The sequence below is a fragment of the Equus przewalskii genome, chromosome 1, assembly GCF_037783145.1.
Source record: "Equus przewalskii isolate Varuska chromosome 1, EquPr2, whole genome shotgun sequence".
NCBI lineage: Eukaryota > Metazoa > Chordata > Mammalia > Perissodactyla > Equidae > Equus > Equus przewalskii.
The window spans coordinates 136855541-136875687 of NC_091831.1; the positions used below are offsets into that span (position 1 = coordinate 136855541).

At 36.4% G+C, this 20147-nt stretch overlaps 1 protein-coding gene across 9 annotated transcripts in view; it reads right to left on the reverse strand.

Annotated features, from left to right (window-relative positions):
- Nucleotides 1-20147, reverse strand: part of UNC13C (unc-13 homolog C) — a 585940-nt gene that overhangs the window by 270786 nt on the left and 295007 nt on the right. For all 9 annotated transcript variants that reach the window (XM_070579899.1, XM_070579965.1, XM_070579933.1 and 6 more), the window contains 3 exons: nucleotides 18747-18862; nucleotides 16618-16781; nucleotides 1135-1291 (listed from right to left, as the gene is read on the reverse strand). In XM_070579899.1, coding sequence (XP_070436000.1) covers nucleotides 1135-1291; nucleotides 16618-16781; nucleotides 18747-18862 — 437 coding nt within the window. The remainder of the gene's footprint in view (nucleotides 1-1134; nucleotides 1292-16617; nucleotides 16782-18746; nucleotides 18863-20147) is intronic.

Sequence of the window (20147 nt, forward strand, 5' to 3'; positions counted from 1 at the left end):
GCATTGTCATTTAGATGAAAAGAACAGGAAAAGAGTAAACACAGTATCACATTTTTTTACCCTAATAGCTTTATATCCTTTATTTGCTAGGTCTCATTTGTTTCTGCTCTGTGACACATACCCAAAAATTTGATTTCTAATAACATGATCAATAACAAAAACCTATTCAGTGAACCAATTTGGAAGTGCAGTGGGAAATGTAAATATGATGTCATGGAAATCACTTTCCTATAATGAATCTTAGTTTCTTGCAAGAAAAAATGAGAATTAACATACCTGTCTCACAGGGTTATTGAACAGAGCTACTGTCTACCTAGTTGCCTTGGCCAAAACCTTTCCTTCACTGTCCAAATCCCTAATGACACCAAGTACTCTTGATTCTATGCCCTGAAAAGCTCTAGAACTTGTCCTTCCTTCTTCATCACCATTAATTCCGTTTTAGTTTACGCTCCCATCATTTTACTTGGATTACTCAATTTTATATCCCATTTCCAGTCTTGCCAATTTCATTTTTATTATACTTATAGAGAATGAGTTCCAGTGACAGGTGCAACAGATAAATACTTGAGACTCCTTAGAATCTCTGCATTTCTGCCTTTAAATGTGTTCTTGATACATTTGAATACTTCAGCTGGACAGTCTTAATTCAGAACAGATAGTTCTCTTAGGCTCTTTATACACCTACTGTTTTTTACTTAGAAGAGGTACTGTTACCCATCAGTAAGAATCAACAGGAAGCACAAATGGAGCCTAATAGGCTCCAGAGAAGTCAACCAAAGTCAAATTTGCCAGGGAACAGTATCTGAAATGGTGAATCCTAAATTTGCACACATGAAGAATTTCCTATAAAATACCAGTACAATCTCACAAAATGTATGTTTTTCTCCCATTGGAAACGATCATTCTAGATTTGGGGATTTAATATAATGAAGATGCCAATTGACTGCTAAATAAAGTTTTTTCACTGGATATGTTTCAAATAAAATTTTCAGCTTTAGACTATTATACTAAGAGACATTCCCTAAGATGTAACTTCTGCAATAAGATTCCAAGAATATCTTGAATCCAAAGCTTCTTGAAAATGTAACTCCCATAAGCTACTAGGAATTTTAAAGTTCAGAAAATAATACTTACACCAAAGTTGGTAGCGGCAAATCGATCTGAGGCAGAAACTTGTACATTTGTTGAAACTGTTGTGTGAGCATAGAAAGCGTTTATATTCGCCAGCAAGGTGCTCATGACGGCAGGGACACCAGGGCACATGTATTTAGAAGACAGACATGAAAAGTGCCTGCAAGACAAAAACATTAAGCGCTTTTAAAGCAGAAACTAATTAGTTCAGATAACAGCATATCCTCTAACATCAGCAATTAAATAATTCCTCAACGACATCTATGAAAAGGAGAGAAAACTCCCACAATCTCTAATTGAAAGAGAAAGCAATTTCAGCCTTTTAAAGATTTCTCATTCACAAATGTGAAGTGGCTTAATTAGAATGTGATTTGCCGCAGGGATTGTGCATAATTCCTTTCAAGTGTGAGAATGTTGTTTATACACACCAAAAGTACAATTTCTAGTGGAATCTAGCACTGCTGGAAAGCAATAACAGAGGGGTCTCTCTTTTTCCCCCAACTCTGGCCCCACTTATTTCAGTTCCTGAAATGCTATATTCCAACCAGAATGTTCCCTCATGCTCGTATTCCTCTCACATTGATGAAGTGAGCAGGAGGCCCTTCTTTCATTGCACATTGATCGAACAAGTAAACTTACTATCTGACTTGAGCCCTGTTTGGGAGTTTTTGTCATAAAGGAATATCTTCCACAAGCAGTTCTGTTTTCTAAGCATTTTGTTAAAACTAGGATTTAATTAGGCAAACAGATGAATAGCGTGGACAGATTGAATTATACCAGCTTTATGCTTAAAGACCATTTCTTTTAAACCTTGAATAATAGTGTCATTTACAGACATCAGAAGCATCAAGTGTTCAATTCTGTTACTTCTCTCAAGAAAATCTGTTTCATTTGAACTGTAACAAAAGACTTGAAAATTGAAAGCACAGCTTATGATAAAAGTGAAAAGATAAAATACTCATAGAGGAAAGAAATTTTCAGTATATAATCTGATCCTATTTTGCTCTCATATGTCAGTAATTTATCCTCCACCTAGGCATCTCTGAATTTTGTATCATTGATCACAAACACAAAACATACATACGTAAATAAGTGTCCTGAGTGGCACCTCAAAAGAAATGGATGGTGGTCCTGGAAATGGTGGCTTCTCTTAGCTCTTAGGCAGGCCATTCGCTTAGCTTGTCATGATATTAGCTAATAAAAGTAGGTTAAAGTTTTAAATGGATCTTTGAGTATCGTGCATAGCAATGTATGCCATGAGAGTTACATGATTTGTGCAATTTAACCCTGGAATTAGATTATCGCTGATGTTTCTTTTAAGTAAATTACACGTATTTTGACTTTATTATAAACTAAATTAATTATAATTACTACCTATTAAGAATACCACCAATGGTATAAAAATATTAAGAATAGAAATTTAAAAACACCTAGCACTATGCTATCACATTCCTTTTTTTTTCCCAACAATTCCCACATAATTAGATTTGTTAGACCCAAGTCAGAGGTTGAGAGTTGTTGAACATGCAACGCCTAAATGTAATGATGTGGGGGGGTGGCAAAAAGAAAATATACATACCTAGTAGGTACAAGAGATATAGAAACATCAATTGTCAAAATAGACTGGTAAGAAACTCAAGGACCAGAAGTTTATTATCCTGAGCATGCATTATCTATCTAAAGGGATACTGAAGGTCACCAGAATGAATAATCTTGTTCTTGATTTTAAAAAAGGATCAGTGCTTTCCTAACGTGGCCGTGTCACTTAGTCTTTGCTTCTTGTAGCTGCCACTGTATAGTTTTTGGTGCCTGATTAGCGTGGCAGCAACAGCTTAACAGGTACTGTCAGCAGAAATAATAGAGAAACATATGAATACTCTGCTTAAAGCGCTCACAGTGTGAATTTTACAAGCGAAATAGAAAGTTTTATATTGAAAATGAGGCAGTTATTAAACATTGTTCACTGCCTATAAGCCATCTGAGGAAAAAATGAATGCAATATGGGAAGACTGGGGATATCAATAAGCACGCTTTGCCTATTTTAAACTTTGAGTTGGTTAAGCCAGTATCCTGATGAAAATACCCTAAGAAATTGTGGCTTTGGGATCCCAAAGCAATGTTTTACAAGCATAATGAGAGGTTTAACAAATAATTTATAAGTTAGATATGAAAATTTATGGATAATATAGGCAAAGCCATGTAAATAAATGTAATTTGGAATTATCTAGTTTAATGCACTCCTTGCTATGCATTTATTATTAATGATAATACATATTAATCATAAAAAACTATAAAAACAGTAAAAATAAACTGCTGTTCACACTTTAAACTTTTCTTTAAACAATAGTTTCAATTTATAGCCAAATATTAGAATTCTAATACTTTCTCTTATTAATATTAGTTAGAAATAGAATTAGAATTGATTCTAGTGTTTTTCTACTCTTTAATCTTTCATCCATTTTTCATGTTAAAGGCATCTGGTCAGAGGACTCTCCCTTCAATGACTATACATATACTATATTTCTGGGACTATTCTTCGTGGTAAGGATCTAGAGTTGATTAAAACATGGTCCTGGTGTAAAAAAGGTATACCTTAATTGAGAGGCATGCACATTAAACCCTAATGTTGTCATACAAGAGAAAGTGGTATTACAAAGGCATCTAAAGGTTTGGATGGGCCATAGGATACAGGAGTGAGGCCTGGAGATGGAGGGCAAAGGTCCAAAGGCTGAGTTGAGTCCACCAGTGGTAAGCCCCCTAGAGGAGAAGTCAGAGGGAAATGCCTAAGCCAAGGTCTAGAGGATTAGAGTTTATGTAACGGCCATGGAAGAGTGAAGAGTTTGGTGTCTCTACAACTTGGTTCAATAAATATTTATTGAACATGTCTGAATGCCAGACTCTGTATTAGGCATTGGGTATACAGTAATGAATCCACCTACAGACTAGTGGGAGAATAAGACACACAAGACATATAATACAATTATGAGAAAGTTATGAGAAAGAAAAGCACAACACGGTACTATGAGACACCAAGTTACAGTGTGTTTTGTAGCTGGTAGGGAAGGTCAAGGAAGTCTTGCTGAAATGGGCTAAGAGTTAATGCATAACTAAGAGATAGCCAAACCAAATAGGGCTTGTTATCACTGATAAAGAATACATTCCATGGGAATGGAATAGTACAGGCCAAGGCGCAGTGGAAAAAACCCAAAATATTGTGTACAGTGAACACTAGCAATTTTAGCCTGGTGGAGCCCAAATTTCAAGGAGAACATTCTAGGCCTGGTATGACCAGAGACAAGATGAGGGTGTATTTAGGAGAGTCTCGTGTAGTATGTTAGGTAAGATGGACCTATCAGATAGGTCAAAAGACTTTTTCAAACAAAACTCAAAATCTTACAGAGTTAATGTAAGTAAAAAAGTATCTCCAAAGAACTCTATAGTTGTTTACATGGAGTAGGAAGTGACGCCAAATTTTAAATAGGTTAATTTTGTTGGGCAGAGATTTTAGGAGGATGATTTTAAGGAAGATGAAACTACAGAAAAGAGTACAATTAGGAGGCTATCAAGGGAAGAGATGATGGGTGTCATAACTAGGGCAGTAGCTGTAGAGAAGGGGAGGTGGGAATGGATTTGAAAAATATTGAGAAGAAAAACTGTCAGGACTTAGTGATTGATGAGGAGTGAGAGACAGAGAAGACAAATGGTTCAGTTCCAAGGTTTTAGTTTCGGTGACTGGCTGAATGGCGCTTCTGCCAAGTGAGCTGGGAACAAAAGAGGAGAAAGTAATTGTAAGGTAGGGATTATGAGTTCAGGTGAGTTTGAGTTTAAGGTGCTTTTAGAGCTTTCCATTTATATGGAAAATCCACCAGGTTTTTGGAGACCTGGGCTGGACGCTTAAATTGGGGAATCATCAGGATGTAGGAGTTAGTCAAAACCATGAGAAAGGATGAGATCATCCAGGAGACCGTGTAGAATAAAAAGAGAAGTGTCAGGGAATGGAAACTAGGAAACACCACAATGTAAGGGACTAGTGGAAGAAATAAATTCTATGACTGAGACCAAATAAAACATCAGATAGGCAAAAGGAAAGCCAGGACACTGGAATCAGGGAAACCATGGGAAAAAGGGGTTTGAAGGATGACTGATGCTGTTAAGTGCAGTGAAAGAGTCTTATAACATAAGACCAGCAGATAGACTATTGGACTTGACAAATAAACATTGTTGTCACCTTAACAAGATCAATATCAGCAGAGTGACAGGAGTTTGCACTAAGAGGAAACAGGATGAAAAGGAGGAGACGCCAGGTATGACCAAAGTAAAGTGAGTCAAGGTCAGATTTTGTTGGTCTCTAGCTAAGAAGTTTTGACTTTCTCATGTGGAATATATGGAGTTAGCTGAGATTTTTGCAGAGATAAGTGACATTATCACACAAATTTGGGGTGATGATTCTGAAGTGGTATAAAGGCGGATTAAAACTAGTAGGTGTTAGAAGCAGAAAAACAATTTAGGAAATACAGAAGCAAAAAATGACACTTCTACCCTGCTTCCAATGTGACTAAGCAGTTCACATACCACAGCCAGAAGGAACAAAATATTTTGCACCTTAAGATAATCGAAAAATCACAGAATTACACTCTTTATGATCTCCAAAATATAAAACTTTGAATATTTCTCCAAAACCTGAACTTCGTAACAAAACAATTTTGAACTTGATTTTACTCATGTTATATCTGAAAATTTATTATGACCTCTGAAAATATGAAAACCAGGTAGGAAAGCTGCTGTTTCCACCAAGAATAGCATGAAAACGTCATGTAAATTAGGTATCCTTAGGAATGTCATGTTTTTGTTTTGTTTTGCCAGTGCTTCTGAAGTCTGACTCCCTCCCTGTATTTCTTGTAATTAAACAGTTCTAGGGGGCCAGCCCTGTGGCCGGGTGGTTAAGTCCATGTGCTCTGTTTCCACAGCCCATGGTTTTGCCGGTTGGGATCCTTGGCGTGGACACGGCACCACTCATCAAGCCATGCTAAGGCAGCATCCCACATAGCACAACCAGAAGGGCCTACAACTAGAATATACAACTATGTACTGGGGGATTTTGGGGAGAAGAAAAAAAAAAAGATTGGCAACAGATGTCAGCTCAGGTGCCAATCTTTAAAAAAAAAATTTCTTTCCTTTTCTGTTTTTTTCTCTCTAAGGTCGCGGAGCAAGTAATGTAATTAAGGACTGGAATTCAGGCAAAGTGAGTTCAGAATCATCTCTCTTAACCACTTGGGTGTACCTTTTCTTAATTTATCCTCCTCCCTCTCTCTTCACTGAGGTGTATTACTTGTGTATGTATCTGTTTCTTCCAGAGTGAGTTTAGGTCATGGTTAGTTATCATCTTATCCAGCCTGCCTCTAGCATAATGCATTCTTATACACAGGAGTTGAGCAATAAGCATTTATTAATGAAAACAAATGAAACAATATGAGCCAAAGGTATTTATGTAGAGTTAGAGTGTACAGGACATGTGCTTGTTTACCTTGAGTATGACCGTTTATCAAAACATCCAATTGCTTTATGAACATTTGGTTGAAGTGTTTAGCAGTTAATGCCATAATGATGATGACAACTTTGAAGGTTAATAGTATTCTGCTTATAATTGGTGTACTGAGAGCAGTACTTCAAATTTTCCAGAGCATTAGGCATGCATTCATCTTAGAGAACTGACAGAAATCTTTTACCTTCTGATTAAAATTTAACTGAGATGATTTCAAGGTATGATGGGCGGTAGCTAGCTGCACATGATTCACCCCTAAAAACTCCCAAGGAAATATCCAAGAAAACCAAAAAAAGGATGTAAAGTTATAACAGCGCTGGAAATTAGGGTTTCCAATCAAAGATTTCCCAATATCAGGGAGTGACTTTGCCTAACTTTAGGGCAGCTGGCTAGGTTGAGAGACATTCAGTGACCAACTGCTGTCTAAACTTCTAAAATATTAACCTGACTAGAATGGAAAGTGTAGGATATTTCTAGGAACCATACACTGTATACCCCTATATCAGACATCTGGGGGCTTAAGCGACTGGCCAGAAAGACTGTCAATCACTCCCCTATTCCACAGTAATGGCTTCCTGAGGCAGTAAAGCTGTCTCTTTCCCCCTCAACCTTTTCACTCTATATCTATTAAAGAGTACAAAACTCCTAAGATTGCAATATAGCTTGTGCGATAGGGCAACGAGAAAGGGCTGAAGGAATACTGGGAAAAGTCTACCCTGGGGAACATATATAATCTTTCATGATCTGCTTCAGCAAGACAAGAATTCACAGATTGTTTACATTATCCAGGAAAAAGTCCAGCTCTTTGAGAACCCACCAATAAGAGTAGGTGAATATCTTCCCTCAGTCTAAAAGAGAGCTGTATTTGAATAAAGACATGGCAAAGAGTGGAACGTTTTTAGAGGCTTGCCTTACAGTTTAAAGTCTGCAGGTGAATACTGACAACATCGATGTGGTCAACAAATACTGATTCAAAGGAACCCTGTATTTTGTCAGACAAGTAGGTTGTAAACATCTTTGTACATTATTATCCAACATACACACATGCGTGCACACATAAGCATACATACAGCAAAAAGGACCAAAAACTTGATAGGAAATACTACTAACTAAAATGATGACAGTGTTATCTCTGGGTGGAGCTACAGATTTTTATTTAAAAAATATATTCTATATTTTAAAAATAATTTAACATTAGCATGTTTTATTACCCTAATCAGAAAAAAATACAGAAAATACATATTTCAAATGTTATTGATTCAACTTCTGCCCTATTGTTGATTTTACAAGTCTTCGTGACTTTTAGCACTAATAAGAAGAAAGTAGTCTAACTCCTTTTAAAAATTTTGTTTGATTAACTAAAGTAAAAATTTCTTTCTATATCTTTCTTTTCTAAAAACACTTTATAAACTTTAAAGTGTATAATGTAAAACTGTAGAACCTATAAATATTCTTTAAAGTATCATTAAACAAGATTTTTGTGGAAGAAGTCAAACAAATCACCCATAAAATGATTTTTCCTTTCAAAATTTATCATTGACCATACTAATTTATGGTTAATGAGTAGATGCAAAAAAAAAAAAAAACCCACTATAAAATTACTATGAAATAGAGACCATTTTGATTTCACTAAATAAAATATATCAAGAATTAATTTAAAGATATTAATGGAATGATCTGGGCTCATAATGGTTGCAAAACATAGGGATGAGAAGGGTAAAGATGTGAAAATCAAAGGAGGACAACAAGAAAACCCAATATTTCACTTAATGTTACTTTTCTTCCCATTAGAATTTTGCATCAGTTTCAATATCAAATTAGCACTCTATGGTGTTTCTCCAGTCAGCTGATTAAAACTGTAAGTAACAAAATTTTTATTGTTTGGTAAAAGGAGAAAGGTAAATAGATCAAAGTCATAAATATGACCCTTCTAAATTTGGTCAGAATTAGGTTGAACATGTCTCAATATACATAAAAATTAAAGACCCAATATTTGGAAAATAGTTGTCACCTTTTAGAACTTATATTAACATATCAGGAGTTAAACAATCAGTTGGAATGCCAAGACTAAAAGTTTAAGCATTTAATACTAATTTGAAAAATATAAAACACAAACTCAGAAACAGGATTTCTAGGTCACTCTGATGAGTATAATCTTTTCCCTGGTTGGTAAAAATACCTGTCCTTTTCTAGAAAGTGTGACTAGAAGCATGGTAAGTTAAAGATGGTACCTCTTAGTACCGAAACAATAGTCTACACTGAACTTGCCTTTCCACGTTCACTCTTAACTCTAAATAGTGAATAATTAGGCAGTCAATATAATAAAGATAGTCGTATACATTAAAGTACACATTTCTTAGATGATAGAAGGAAAAAAAAGACAAATTTCAAAAAAGGACAAGTATTAATCAGGGTTAGTGGCTATCCTTCTTGGAAACCTTGAAGAAATGGTTAGCAAATTGCTTTTTTTGTATGTTGGAAGGTAGGCTAGTGGAGGGATAGAGGGATTCTGGGTGACCAATTTAGAGTTATAGGTACCACGGCATAGAGATGACTCATTCTAATTCCAGTCCTGTTCCGTGACCTTAGAAAAGTAACTTCATCATTCCTAGATTCAGTTTCTCCATTTGTAAAATGAAAGGGCTATTAGAAGGTCTAATCCTTACAAGATTTCACATGCTATGCATCTCTGAATACAGATAATACGCTGTACCCAGCCATACACATTACTTACTCCTACCATCAACATTTGATTCTATCGCAGCCCCTGGTTAGCAGGGATGACCAGAAAGCAGGGGTCGAGGGAGTCATCCAGAGTTGGCTTTTGCTCTTTGAGAATTTCCAATTCACAGGATTCTACATGGTCTCCAATTTGGCAAGCATCTGCTTCTGAGTTTACGTGACCTTTCTTTATGCGTGGTGTCAAGGCAAACTTTCTCACTTCTAACCATCTCCTTGAAAACCATTTCCTTTTCAAGGCTGCAATTCCAATACTACTTATATTATTGTAAGCGGGAGAGGGGAAACAGGATTAAAAGTACAATTAGCAATTTAAAATGACTGAGTATTCCCTGCAGGAACCACCTCTTCGAAAAATACACCTTCAAATAAAATAGATCAAAAATTACTACTGAATCCCTGGGAATACTTAACATTTCCCCACAAAGACATGATTAAAAACAATGGGTTAATAATGTTATAATCACTTGACCTTGCTTTTGCAAGAAAATGGAGTTAGTGTCAAACCAACTTAACTAGTGAAGTCTCAGTTTCATGGGAAAAAATGAGAGTAACAAACTCCAAAAAGATGATGCTTAAATTGCCAATAATGAGATCAGTTACTGGCATGTTTTCAGCTGAAGCACTGCTATATTATCAACCATTAATTCTCAAAATATTATTGGCAAAATATTGGGAAACCACGTGTATTTCAATTAACACATCTAGATTCAGCTCACTTGCTACTGTTTGGTAGGCATCGTGATGGAAAAAATATAAAAGAATCATCTGACTCACCTACTGTTTCATGGACAATTGTCCCTAATCACACCCATCTTGTGGTTTTCAAGGGATGGAAATGCCTTTGATTCAAAAGATTTAAAAATCAATTATTTTCAAATGAAAGTAAAAGCAGGGTGATTGGAAAGAAGCAGCCAAAGGAAGACAATGAGTTTTGAACCCTTAGAAGAGATTTCAGAGAAATAATACAAGACGAAAGACTGTCTGTATTCCTGATGTTACAAACACACTAAAACAATATTTATCACATTTGCTCCCCAAAATTCAGATTAGCGTGCATTTCAGTGATGAGTAAATATTTTATTCACCCTTGTCACTAAAGAGGGGCTCAAACATTTGAGGATCACTTCTCCTTTGGCCAAAAGCATCACAGCTTTTCATAGATGCTATGGATTGCTCAAGCTCAATTAGGGAAGTTTGGATATGAGGGCAGTCGTGTGAGACAGGAAAGCAATGAAATGCATAGGCTTTAGAGGAATGATGGAAATTGAAGAGCAAGTAAGGATGGGACCCTCAGGCTGTCCATCAGCTTTCTCTGACACCTCTCCTCATCTGGATTTGGTCCCTGGATTTGGTCCCTCCATGTCTATGCTTCTATAGCACCCACACATACCTCCATTACATTGTCTTGTTATTATTCAATTTCTTCTTCCTCTTCCCCCTAGATTAGGAGCTCACTAGGAGCAAGACCTATCTTTTATTGCTATATCCCCATTGCCCTGTATAAATCTCCATCCTTAGATACTCAGAAAGTGTCTCTCGAATAAATGAATTGCATCTTCTGGAATGTGGGCTCCGTGAGAGACTGGACCTTGACTTCTTGTTTGCTGATGTATCTCAGCACTCAAGATGATAGGCACTTAACAAATATTTCTTAAGGGAATGAATGATTCACTTAAACAACACCCTCCTTAGAAAGCAGACTCATGGCTCAAGCAGCTAAAATAGACAAACGGCTTTAATGTAAATTGTATCTCAACAGTTCTGATTCAAATATAAATTAGATTTAGATGGCCAGTGCCCAAGTACAGGTTGTTTGTTAAGTACATCAAGGTAAAAAACAATAACCTAATGATTTTCTCTTAATTGATATTACAGATGCATGACTACAGTCTAACAGAATCTCAGATTTTGTGAGACATCTTGGGCTTCATTTTATAATAAATGAAAGGCTCACTAAATACTTAGTTAAAATGTATGTATTTGATGGATAGAAATCAACTCCAGAGGACAATTTCATTCTTTTTTTTAATAAAAGTTGTGTTTTTTTTTTAAGATTGGCACCTGAGCTAACATCTGCTGCCAGTCTTCTTTTCTTTCTTTCTTTTTTTTTCTTCTTATCCCCAAACTGACCCTAGCACATGGTTGTATATTCTAGTCATAAGTCCTTCTGGCTCTGCTATGTGGGACACTACCTCAGCCTGGCTTGATGAGTGGTGCTAGGCCCCCGCCAGGATCCAAACTCACAAAACCCTGGGCTGCTGAAGTGGAGTGTGCAAACTTAACAACTCAGCCACGGGGCTGGCTCCCAGTGATTTAATTCTCAACAGTGAATGTGACATGAAATTCTCTGTTTCTGTTCATGGGTGAATAGTGGGTCTATCAGAATATTATTAAAAACATATATGTTTGTATAGATAGATATAAAGCATCAAGGACTCCCAAAATTTTCATGATGGAAACAGGTTCTATGCCTGACTTCAAGATGTTAAATATGTGGAATACCATGCTCCTTTGAAAAACGGAACAGACTCTCATTCTTACTGTCATAAATTGGAAAATTGCTTTTATTTTTGATGGATGGTTGTATTTACCATGTGGGAACAAATCCTCCAGGTCATTGATCAATCTCTTGTCCAAATAGGAAAACTATAATCTATTTCCTTCTTTTCATGAATGCTCCAAAACAAAGGATACATTTTTATACAACAAATAGCACCAATAAATTGTGCCTTCATAGAAAATGTTCCATGGTAAAAGGAGAGAGCATTTCCTGTAAGCAGGAGGTACCCTAGAGGACTGGGAATTTCAGTATTAATGTTCAGGTTATTTACCAGCAAAATAGATTCAGCCTCCTTCTTATGACGAGAAATACACAAGAGGGAAGTTTAATAATGTACAACCAGACTCTCTGACTTAATACACACTTCCCCTTTATTTATTTCTGCTCTAAATCCGTCTTCAAAGAAATGGGAGTATCTTAAAAGAAATCAAGCAATCTCTGTTAAAAGAGGAAGATTACGAAGTTACCTAGGGGTTTGGCTAAGCATAAAGGGAGTTTAAATATCAAAAGAAACTGTGATTTGATTTCTTTTTCTGATCAAACGGTGTCTAAGAAAGTCCACAAGAATTAAGCAGCTTTGTCCTTTCTCAAATTCGTGAGTGGTCTTTCTATACAGACAGGACATTTGTTTCTTCCTTGAAGCTGAGTTCCTCAATTTTGTGTTTTTAAAAATTAAGAGGACATACTTCTGAGATAAGTTTGACATGTCTCATTCTACGTTTTGTTGTTACTCATTTGTTGGTTTTCTGGTTACATTTTTTGGTCCCCTAAAGCAAGTTTAGAAATAACAGAAAAATACTGATTCAATAAGCAACCAGTTTAAATTAAAAGATACGGTTGCTTATTTGTAAACCCTCTTTTTCTCTTTTTAGTTGAGTTATTCATTGGCCAACAATAGGTTAGGACTTAAGTTTCAGTTCAGTTGCCAAAGTATCTTTTAGAAAATATGGCCAAAAGCATCTCTGAAAGTTATATTTCAACACCTGACAGAAGAATGTCAGTACTCTGAAACTTCCCCAAATTATTAGAAATGATCAATCAATACAGTATGCTCTAAAACTCTTAAATGCAACATAAATGGTAAAATATACACTGGCTTAATTAAACTTTTCGGTTTTACTTTGCTCGCTTTTGGCAACTGAAAACTTTTGACGTGAAGAGATGTATCAGGAGAACTTGAGAATAAACGTATTTCTGACAAACAACTTCTGCTTCTGATTTATTCAATTACAAATACATACTGAGTTTCTATCATGCACCCAGAACTTCTTATAAAGCAGTAATAAAATACATGACACCTCAATTCAAGATTTCAATTTGTAAATCTTTGAATAGAATTCAAGTGCCCCTCCAAGTGACTCCATTCTATCATCTCTCTTAAATGTGACTATACATGTAATCATAATATTAACTGATATAAAATGGATGTGTGTGTATTCTTCTATAAAAGTAACTAATTTTCAACAATTAATGATCAATGAGTAGTAAATGGCAATATCAGATTTGCATTGGTAGTTAGTTTTTCTAGGAGTTATCAGATTGTCAAACATCAGAAATTTTATTTTTATCCTGGTGAGATGGTAATTTTTGTACTCTCAAAGCAAAAATTGGACTGGATATAGTTAAATAGGCAAGAAAAATTTTATTCAAGGCTGTGCAATAGAGAAGAGAAAACAGAACTCAGTCTGAACTCAACTCCACTGAAATAAAAGATGGGAAAGTTTTTAAGAGCTGAGGAGGGATGGAGGGGAGAGTTTCTAAGAGCTGGAGTCAGGGAAATCCTAGTCCCCAGCGTTTGCCAGTTTGCCTTACTCAAAAGAAAAATAAACTTTTCTCTTATCTTCAGGACAGGAGGTGGAATTACAACTTGGAACAAGGCACCTGCCCTCCTACAGAGAGTGGGAGATAGGGACCTATCTTTCTTGATGATTACATGTGAAAAGGATGGCTCCCAGGTCCTTCAGAAATCTCGTTCTGGATTGTAAAACTGCTAAGCGGTTTTCAAAGAGTTTATATCTCAAAGGAGCACAGAAAGAATTTAAAGTTACAAGTTTTCTGAAGTCAATGCTCTAAGGAAAGGGAGGTCGGGGCCTCTGGAGTTAGGCTTTCTGGATTCTGTTAAAGCCAAGGTGAGAGGGAGGTGAGTGGCCTAGAGGCAGAAAGAAGCCTATTTAAAGTTCTGTCCAGCTGAGGGAAATGTTAAGGCCATCTTGGTCAGTACTCAGTGCTAAAAGAAACATTTAATAAGTAAAAATATCAGTATCAAATCAAATGTATAATCAGAAGTAGATATAATCTACCACATTTTGTTATCATCAAAGTGCATTTGTCGGTGTATCACAAAAAAAAGAAGGCATTCTTTTTCTGCCTGCCTACTGCCTTGCCCTCACTCTTTAGCCCAGCAGCTGGCAATCTAAGCCTGTAATTTTCATTTTTAAAACAAAGTTCTATCAGAACATGGCCATACCCATTTGTTTACTTAATATCTATGGCTGCTTTTGCATGAGGAGGGCGGAGCTGGGCAGTTGTGACAGAGACTGTAGGATCCACAAAGCTGAAAATATTTACTCTCTGGCCCTTTGCAGGAAAAACTCTTTGCCGACCACTGCTTTACTCCAGTGTGAGCAGGGGCTTTGTCAAAACTGAATCTTACAAATAGGAGAGGATCCCATTCATCTGCAGGTCACTTGATACCAAACAAGTAACTAAAAATAGTTTTTTATTGTTATTGTTTATTTAAGTTAAAAGGTATAAAGTGATAAAAGTGATAAAATGAAAGAGGGGTGATTCTCCTCTTCTATTTTTATTTTTTGAGGAAGATTAGCCCTGAGCTAACTGCTGCCAATCCTCCTCTTTTTGCTGAGGAAGACTGGCTCTTAGCTAACATCTATGTCCATCTTCCTCCACTTTATATGTGGGACGCCTACCACAGCATGGCTTGCCAAGCAGTGCCATGTCCGCACCCGGGGTCCAAACCAGCAAACGGCAGGCCCCCAAGAAGCAGAATGTGTGAACTTAACCGCTGCACCACCGGGCCAGCCCTGGTTCTCCTCTTTTAAACTTCATTTACCATTTTTCTATATTAATGTGATTGTGCTTCTCAGAATATAAGAAACACGGAAATGAAGAAATCTGACATCAGCTCACAGAGATATTTTGGAATAAATTTAACTTGATCCTTTCTTTTACTGGGATTCTTTCCAGAAGCAGGGTTTTTTGTTTTTTGTTTTTTTTTTTTTTTTTAAACATAGCTCTCTTTTGGCAGAACTGTTCGTTTACTTTAGACTGTTAATCATAATTACGTTTCAATTGCGCTCAAATTTTATACCAAATGTTCTGAATTCTTATAGCCATCGACATGGGCAGACTATATGGCAAACTCACAGACTCCATAATGGCTGCCCAATTACACAAGAGGTTGCCTCAAAAGGAGTGAGCTCCCTGTTAATGGACGTGAGCAAGCAGAGGGATGATGATCCCCAGTCAGGGATGCAATAACAGGGTTTCCTGGTTTGGAGGGAGGTTCATTTGGGTGACCTGTAAGTTACTTTTCCTGGCTAAGAATCTATGTCTTTATTATTTAGCCTTAGGACACTGTAAACTGAAAAAGCACACATACTTTCTCTATCAGAAATTTTTTAAAAAATTATTCTTACAGAAGCTGTTCAAGAATTATGACTGGTGATTGAATGCTGTGAACAGCAAACTTTGAAGAAGAGCAATGATTTTGATCCAATCCACATTCATTATTAGGATGGCTGAAAATGATTGATCTCGGGCAGCATCTATTCGGTTCACACGAAAATATGATCTGATCGTTAGAATGTAAGAACAGTCCTCTCTTATATGTACATAAGTAGTTTACATATTATATATGGTACATATCTTAACAAAATGCACTTACGATGTAGACCAGGTTTCCAAAGGTTAACTATGGGCAAGTAATAACTCAATTCTAAATTCTCACTGAAACTCCTCAGTAAGGATTATGTGTCTGTCTGGGTCACTTCTGCAGTATCACATTTACCGTAGTGTCGAGTTCTATGAGTGCTCAGTAAGTCTTGGTTTTACTGAATTAGCAACACTGATACAAACATAGGAAGGAAGGATATAGTCTAACGTTAGGGTCAAGATACCGTAATGGCTCTAGATGTGTCTCTGGCACTAACAGGCTTTGTAACCTTGGACAATGCACATCAATTATCAGACTTTAGTTTCCTCAGATATCAAATAAAGCATTGGTTCTCCAACTTTAGAGTGTATGAGGATTGCTGTAGGGCTTGTTAAAACACAGATCTCTGGACCCCCTCTTCAGGGTTTCTGATTTGGTAGATGTGGGGTAGGGTGGAAAATTTGCATGTCTAAGTTTCTAGATGCTGCTAATGCTGCTAGTCAAGGGACTACACTTTGGGAACAGAATAAGTGTTGGAAAAATAGTGGCAGTAAATTACCAATTCCTTAATATTTTATAGCTGTAAGAGAGAGGGCAGCCAGCATCAAACCAGCACATTAAAATGAAAGTGTCTTTTTAATCAAAATTTCATTTGAATTAGAAGAAGAAAGTTGAATGCTCCTCTTAGGTTTTTTTTTTTTCAGATTTCAACAGAGATTTTTGAACACGTAAATGTTCTGTAGTACTTACGTCATAGCTTGATAAATGGACTCAATCCCATAACGCATGGCAAATTCATCAACTATTTCTTGAGAAGCATCATCAAAGAAAACTTTCCAGGCTTCATCCCCTTTGACCTCTGGGATTTTCACTCCACCATTAGATTTCACTTCAGTCAAGTAATGGAACAGATTCTAAAAGTAAGCGGTTTTCAATTGTTCAGTAATTCCTCAGAATAGGCCAGAAATATTTAACTGTAATTTTCAGTAAATTATACTTGCATTGTAATTGCATCTAATGTTTCATCTGCATCTAATGTTTCATGAGCCTCTGTGAGCAATAGGAATATCATGGGTTTTCATTCTAACTCACCTCACCTTCATGCAAATTCTGGGTTTATTTCTGCCTGGGTCTGTACAGAATCAATGATTCAAATGTTTCATACATACCAAATCATTTTAGAAGGAAGTAAAAGGTTTTGCATATAAACATTTCTACATGCTGGAACATATTTTGCATTTATGGGCTCTGAGTAAATTATAGAGCCCTGGATGAATAATGTGCTTACAGCTGTGTTAATACAGAATCTAGGCATATAAATGATACTAAAGGGCTTTGGCTGCAAAAATGGGAGGAGTCAGGTCAGTGAACTGAGGTTGAAAATGAACGCTTGTAAATTTTACAATCAAAAAGATCACTGTGCCCAATTCGTTTTTGCTTCTAACAAGTTTAGAAACTGCTGTATAGATGCATTCTGGGTCACTGAAGGAACTTTTCTTGGATTTTACTTCCTTTTGGTTCTTGGACCAGCAGAAAATACTCTGAAAAGCAAAGCATAATGCTGTTCCTCTGATCCCAAATCTTCTGTGCCCACACTTTAAGGCTAGAGTTGCCTCCTTATCCTGCCAATTCAAGAGATTTCCTTTTATTGATCTGAAAATGGAACCCCTTTCTGGAAGGAATGTTATCAGTGGCCAGGAAGTTAAGGAATTAAGGTAGTCAGGAAATTAGGCCTAGGTCTTATATCTAATTACTGTGCAACGTGTAAATGACTTAAATACTGGTCCTCATTCCTTCTTTAACAAAACAAAGGTGCAAATAATTACACATATAAATTTTCATAGATATATTTAGAAAAAATAATATGCAAAGAGGAAAGATTCTCTCAACTATCTTTTTGTGTCTTAGGAAGGTACTTTCTCTTTACCCCTTTGAACATGGGGAAAGACACATTCCTCAGTTTTACCTTATATTTTTCAATACATGGGACAAGTGTCATTTGCATCAGAGAAAAGATCTGGCGACACCTCTAACTAAGCTCTGAGATGCAAAGCATCCAATGGCAGTTCAAGATTATTTGTCTGTGCATCTACACTGCCTCACAAAAAAGAACTGATGAATTTGCCCTTTAGATTCAAATTGGGTGGTCTCTACCTCTCTCTACATCAGCCCTACCTTTTGGGTGAGTATAGTCTCTAGTGTCCAGGGGTGGGTAACTACTTCTGATATTCTCCTTATCCAGATAAGTTTGTGGAAAGGGTAGTTACAATGGAGGAGGGTTCATTATGAATGAAGCCCTTTGTTGTATGCAGAAAAAGGAAGGAAAAAATACTGCTTATTATATTGGCTTCCAAAAGCCATTAATACAGCATCAATATTTTTTATTTCTAGTTATAAGCAATACTCCTAATTAAATCTTCAATAAAATCTGAACATTAATTCAGAGTTCTCAAAAACAATCATGATTTGCATCCTCTCCTACATTACTAAAGTCCTATATGTGTAATGCTTCGGAAGTATCTGTCGTGACTTATTTCTTCAATGAATGCTTTTTAACATTCTTCTTCCTCCTTGGAAGAATGGTAATTTAATTTGGTTTACTTATTCATTATCATCTTATTAACTTGTTTATTAACACCTGCCTCATGAGCTTGTTCTAAACTCTCCTTAGAGGACACCCACTCTCTCTTCAGGGGGCAATACACAGGCTGTGTGATAGCCTAGCACATCACCTGCTTTGGTATAGAGTAAGAACTCCAGGAACAACTCCACAAACTTAATTCAATCATATTTTTAAACCAAATATTTTGTTGTATGATCCATAATCAAGACCAACTTCTTTTCTAGATTTTATTATTAATACAATTCAATTTACTTACCTCATGTAAACATGTATATTGTATATGATATGGAGCAACTTTCTCCTCTCCTTTTATTTCCACATTGATTTTCAATCGAATGGCCCCAGATACAGCTGACTTATCTGTCCGTTTCTCTGATGAGGCAAAAACGTAATTGGTCAGTCATTTCTGACAATGCTATATTCCTCACACGACTTCTCAAAAGCTTAAAAAGAGGCTTACGTTGCTAAAAGCCATTTTTCCAGATCAGGTTTGATTATTACCTAACCATAATGATTCTGCTAAATATAATTTAAAATAATGTGCCTGTTGTGTCACTGTGTTTGCCAAACTGCATTATAGATACTTCAAATAGAAAAGCTTAATCAGAAGATCCTGCCATTCTGAGGTAAATGTCTGTGTACTTAATCAGTTCATACAATGAAGTTAAATTATTATTTGGGCAATTAAAAGCAAAATAACTTAAAGCTAAAACTAACCAGGAAAATATTTTATCTAAAAGCTTCCATTTCTCTTTCGGTGCTTGAAAAGATGAGTCAAAGCTCTGGCTAACAAAAAAGTCTGTTAATAGATTTCTCTGTCAGTGATTCATAAAGACCGACAGTCACAGTCTGTGTTTACTTATGAGGGTTGGATTAACTGTTTATTTGAATGGAACCAATATGTAGTCAGTTTAGTCAAATAATGTGTGTGTATGCATGCACATGTGTCCAACATGAACTGATTTGAGAGAAATAAAAGCATAGTCACAAAATTCCTAGAGTGTGAATGTAGGGAGGGGACCTACTTTTGACACCCACTTAACAGATAAAACATAAAGAGGAAAGCTGACCCATTTCACAAGAGAAATATAAACAGGTAGAGTGACACAAAGTCAGTGGTGAAGAATTCTTTAATTGACCCTCTTTGTAAGTATAACTGTATTTTTAGCAGTATAAGATAAAGCTAAATTGTAACGTCTACTTTCTTCTTGTAGAATGTCTGCTGACTTTTCATTGTTAATATTAACACTTATTGTGTTGCCAAGATTCTTCCCTTAGGAGTGCCAGGATCATGAGAGTTTCTTCTACTGACTAAAAGATAGTTGATTCTCAACAAATATTAAAGTTCTCTGCTGGGGCCAAGAGAAATGCAAGTCCTGGGATCTTTTTGTCACAGCCCTCTTTCCAGAGCTCCAGGAGAGAATTGCTGGTTCTTTAATTTTAACTATCATCCCAATGGATCCATGGGACACAGTCTCTGCTTGGAGGCCCAGGGCTTTGGGCCAAGACCCGTGGATGGTGGAATGCATTCTAAATGATGAGGAAGTAGGAATGTTGCACACAGAACGAACATATGGTACTTAACGTGGATTGAACCCACTGAGGGATTTTACACAAAGCTAAAACCCATCTTCCTTCTCCTTCTCTCTCTCATTTA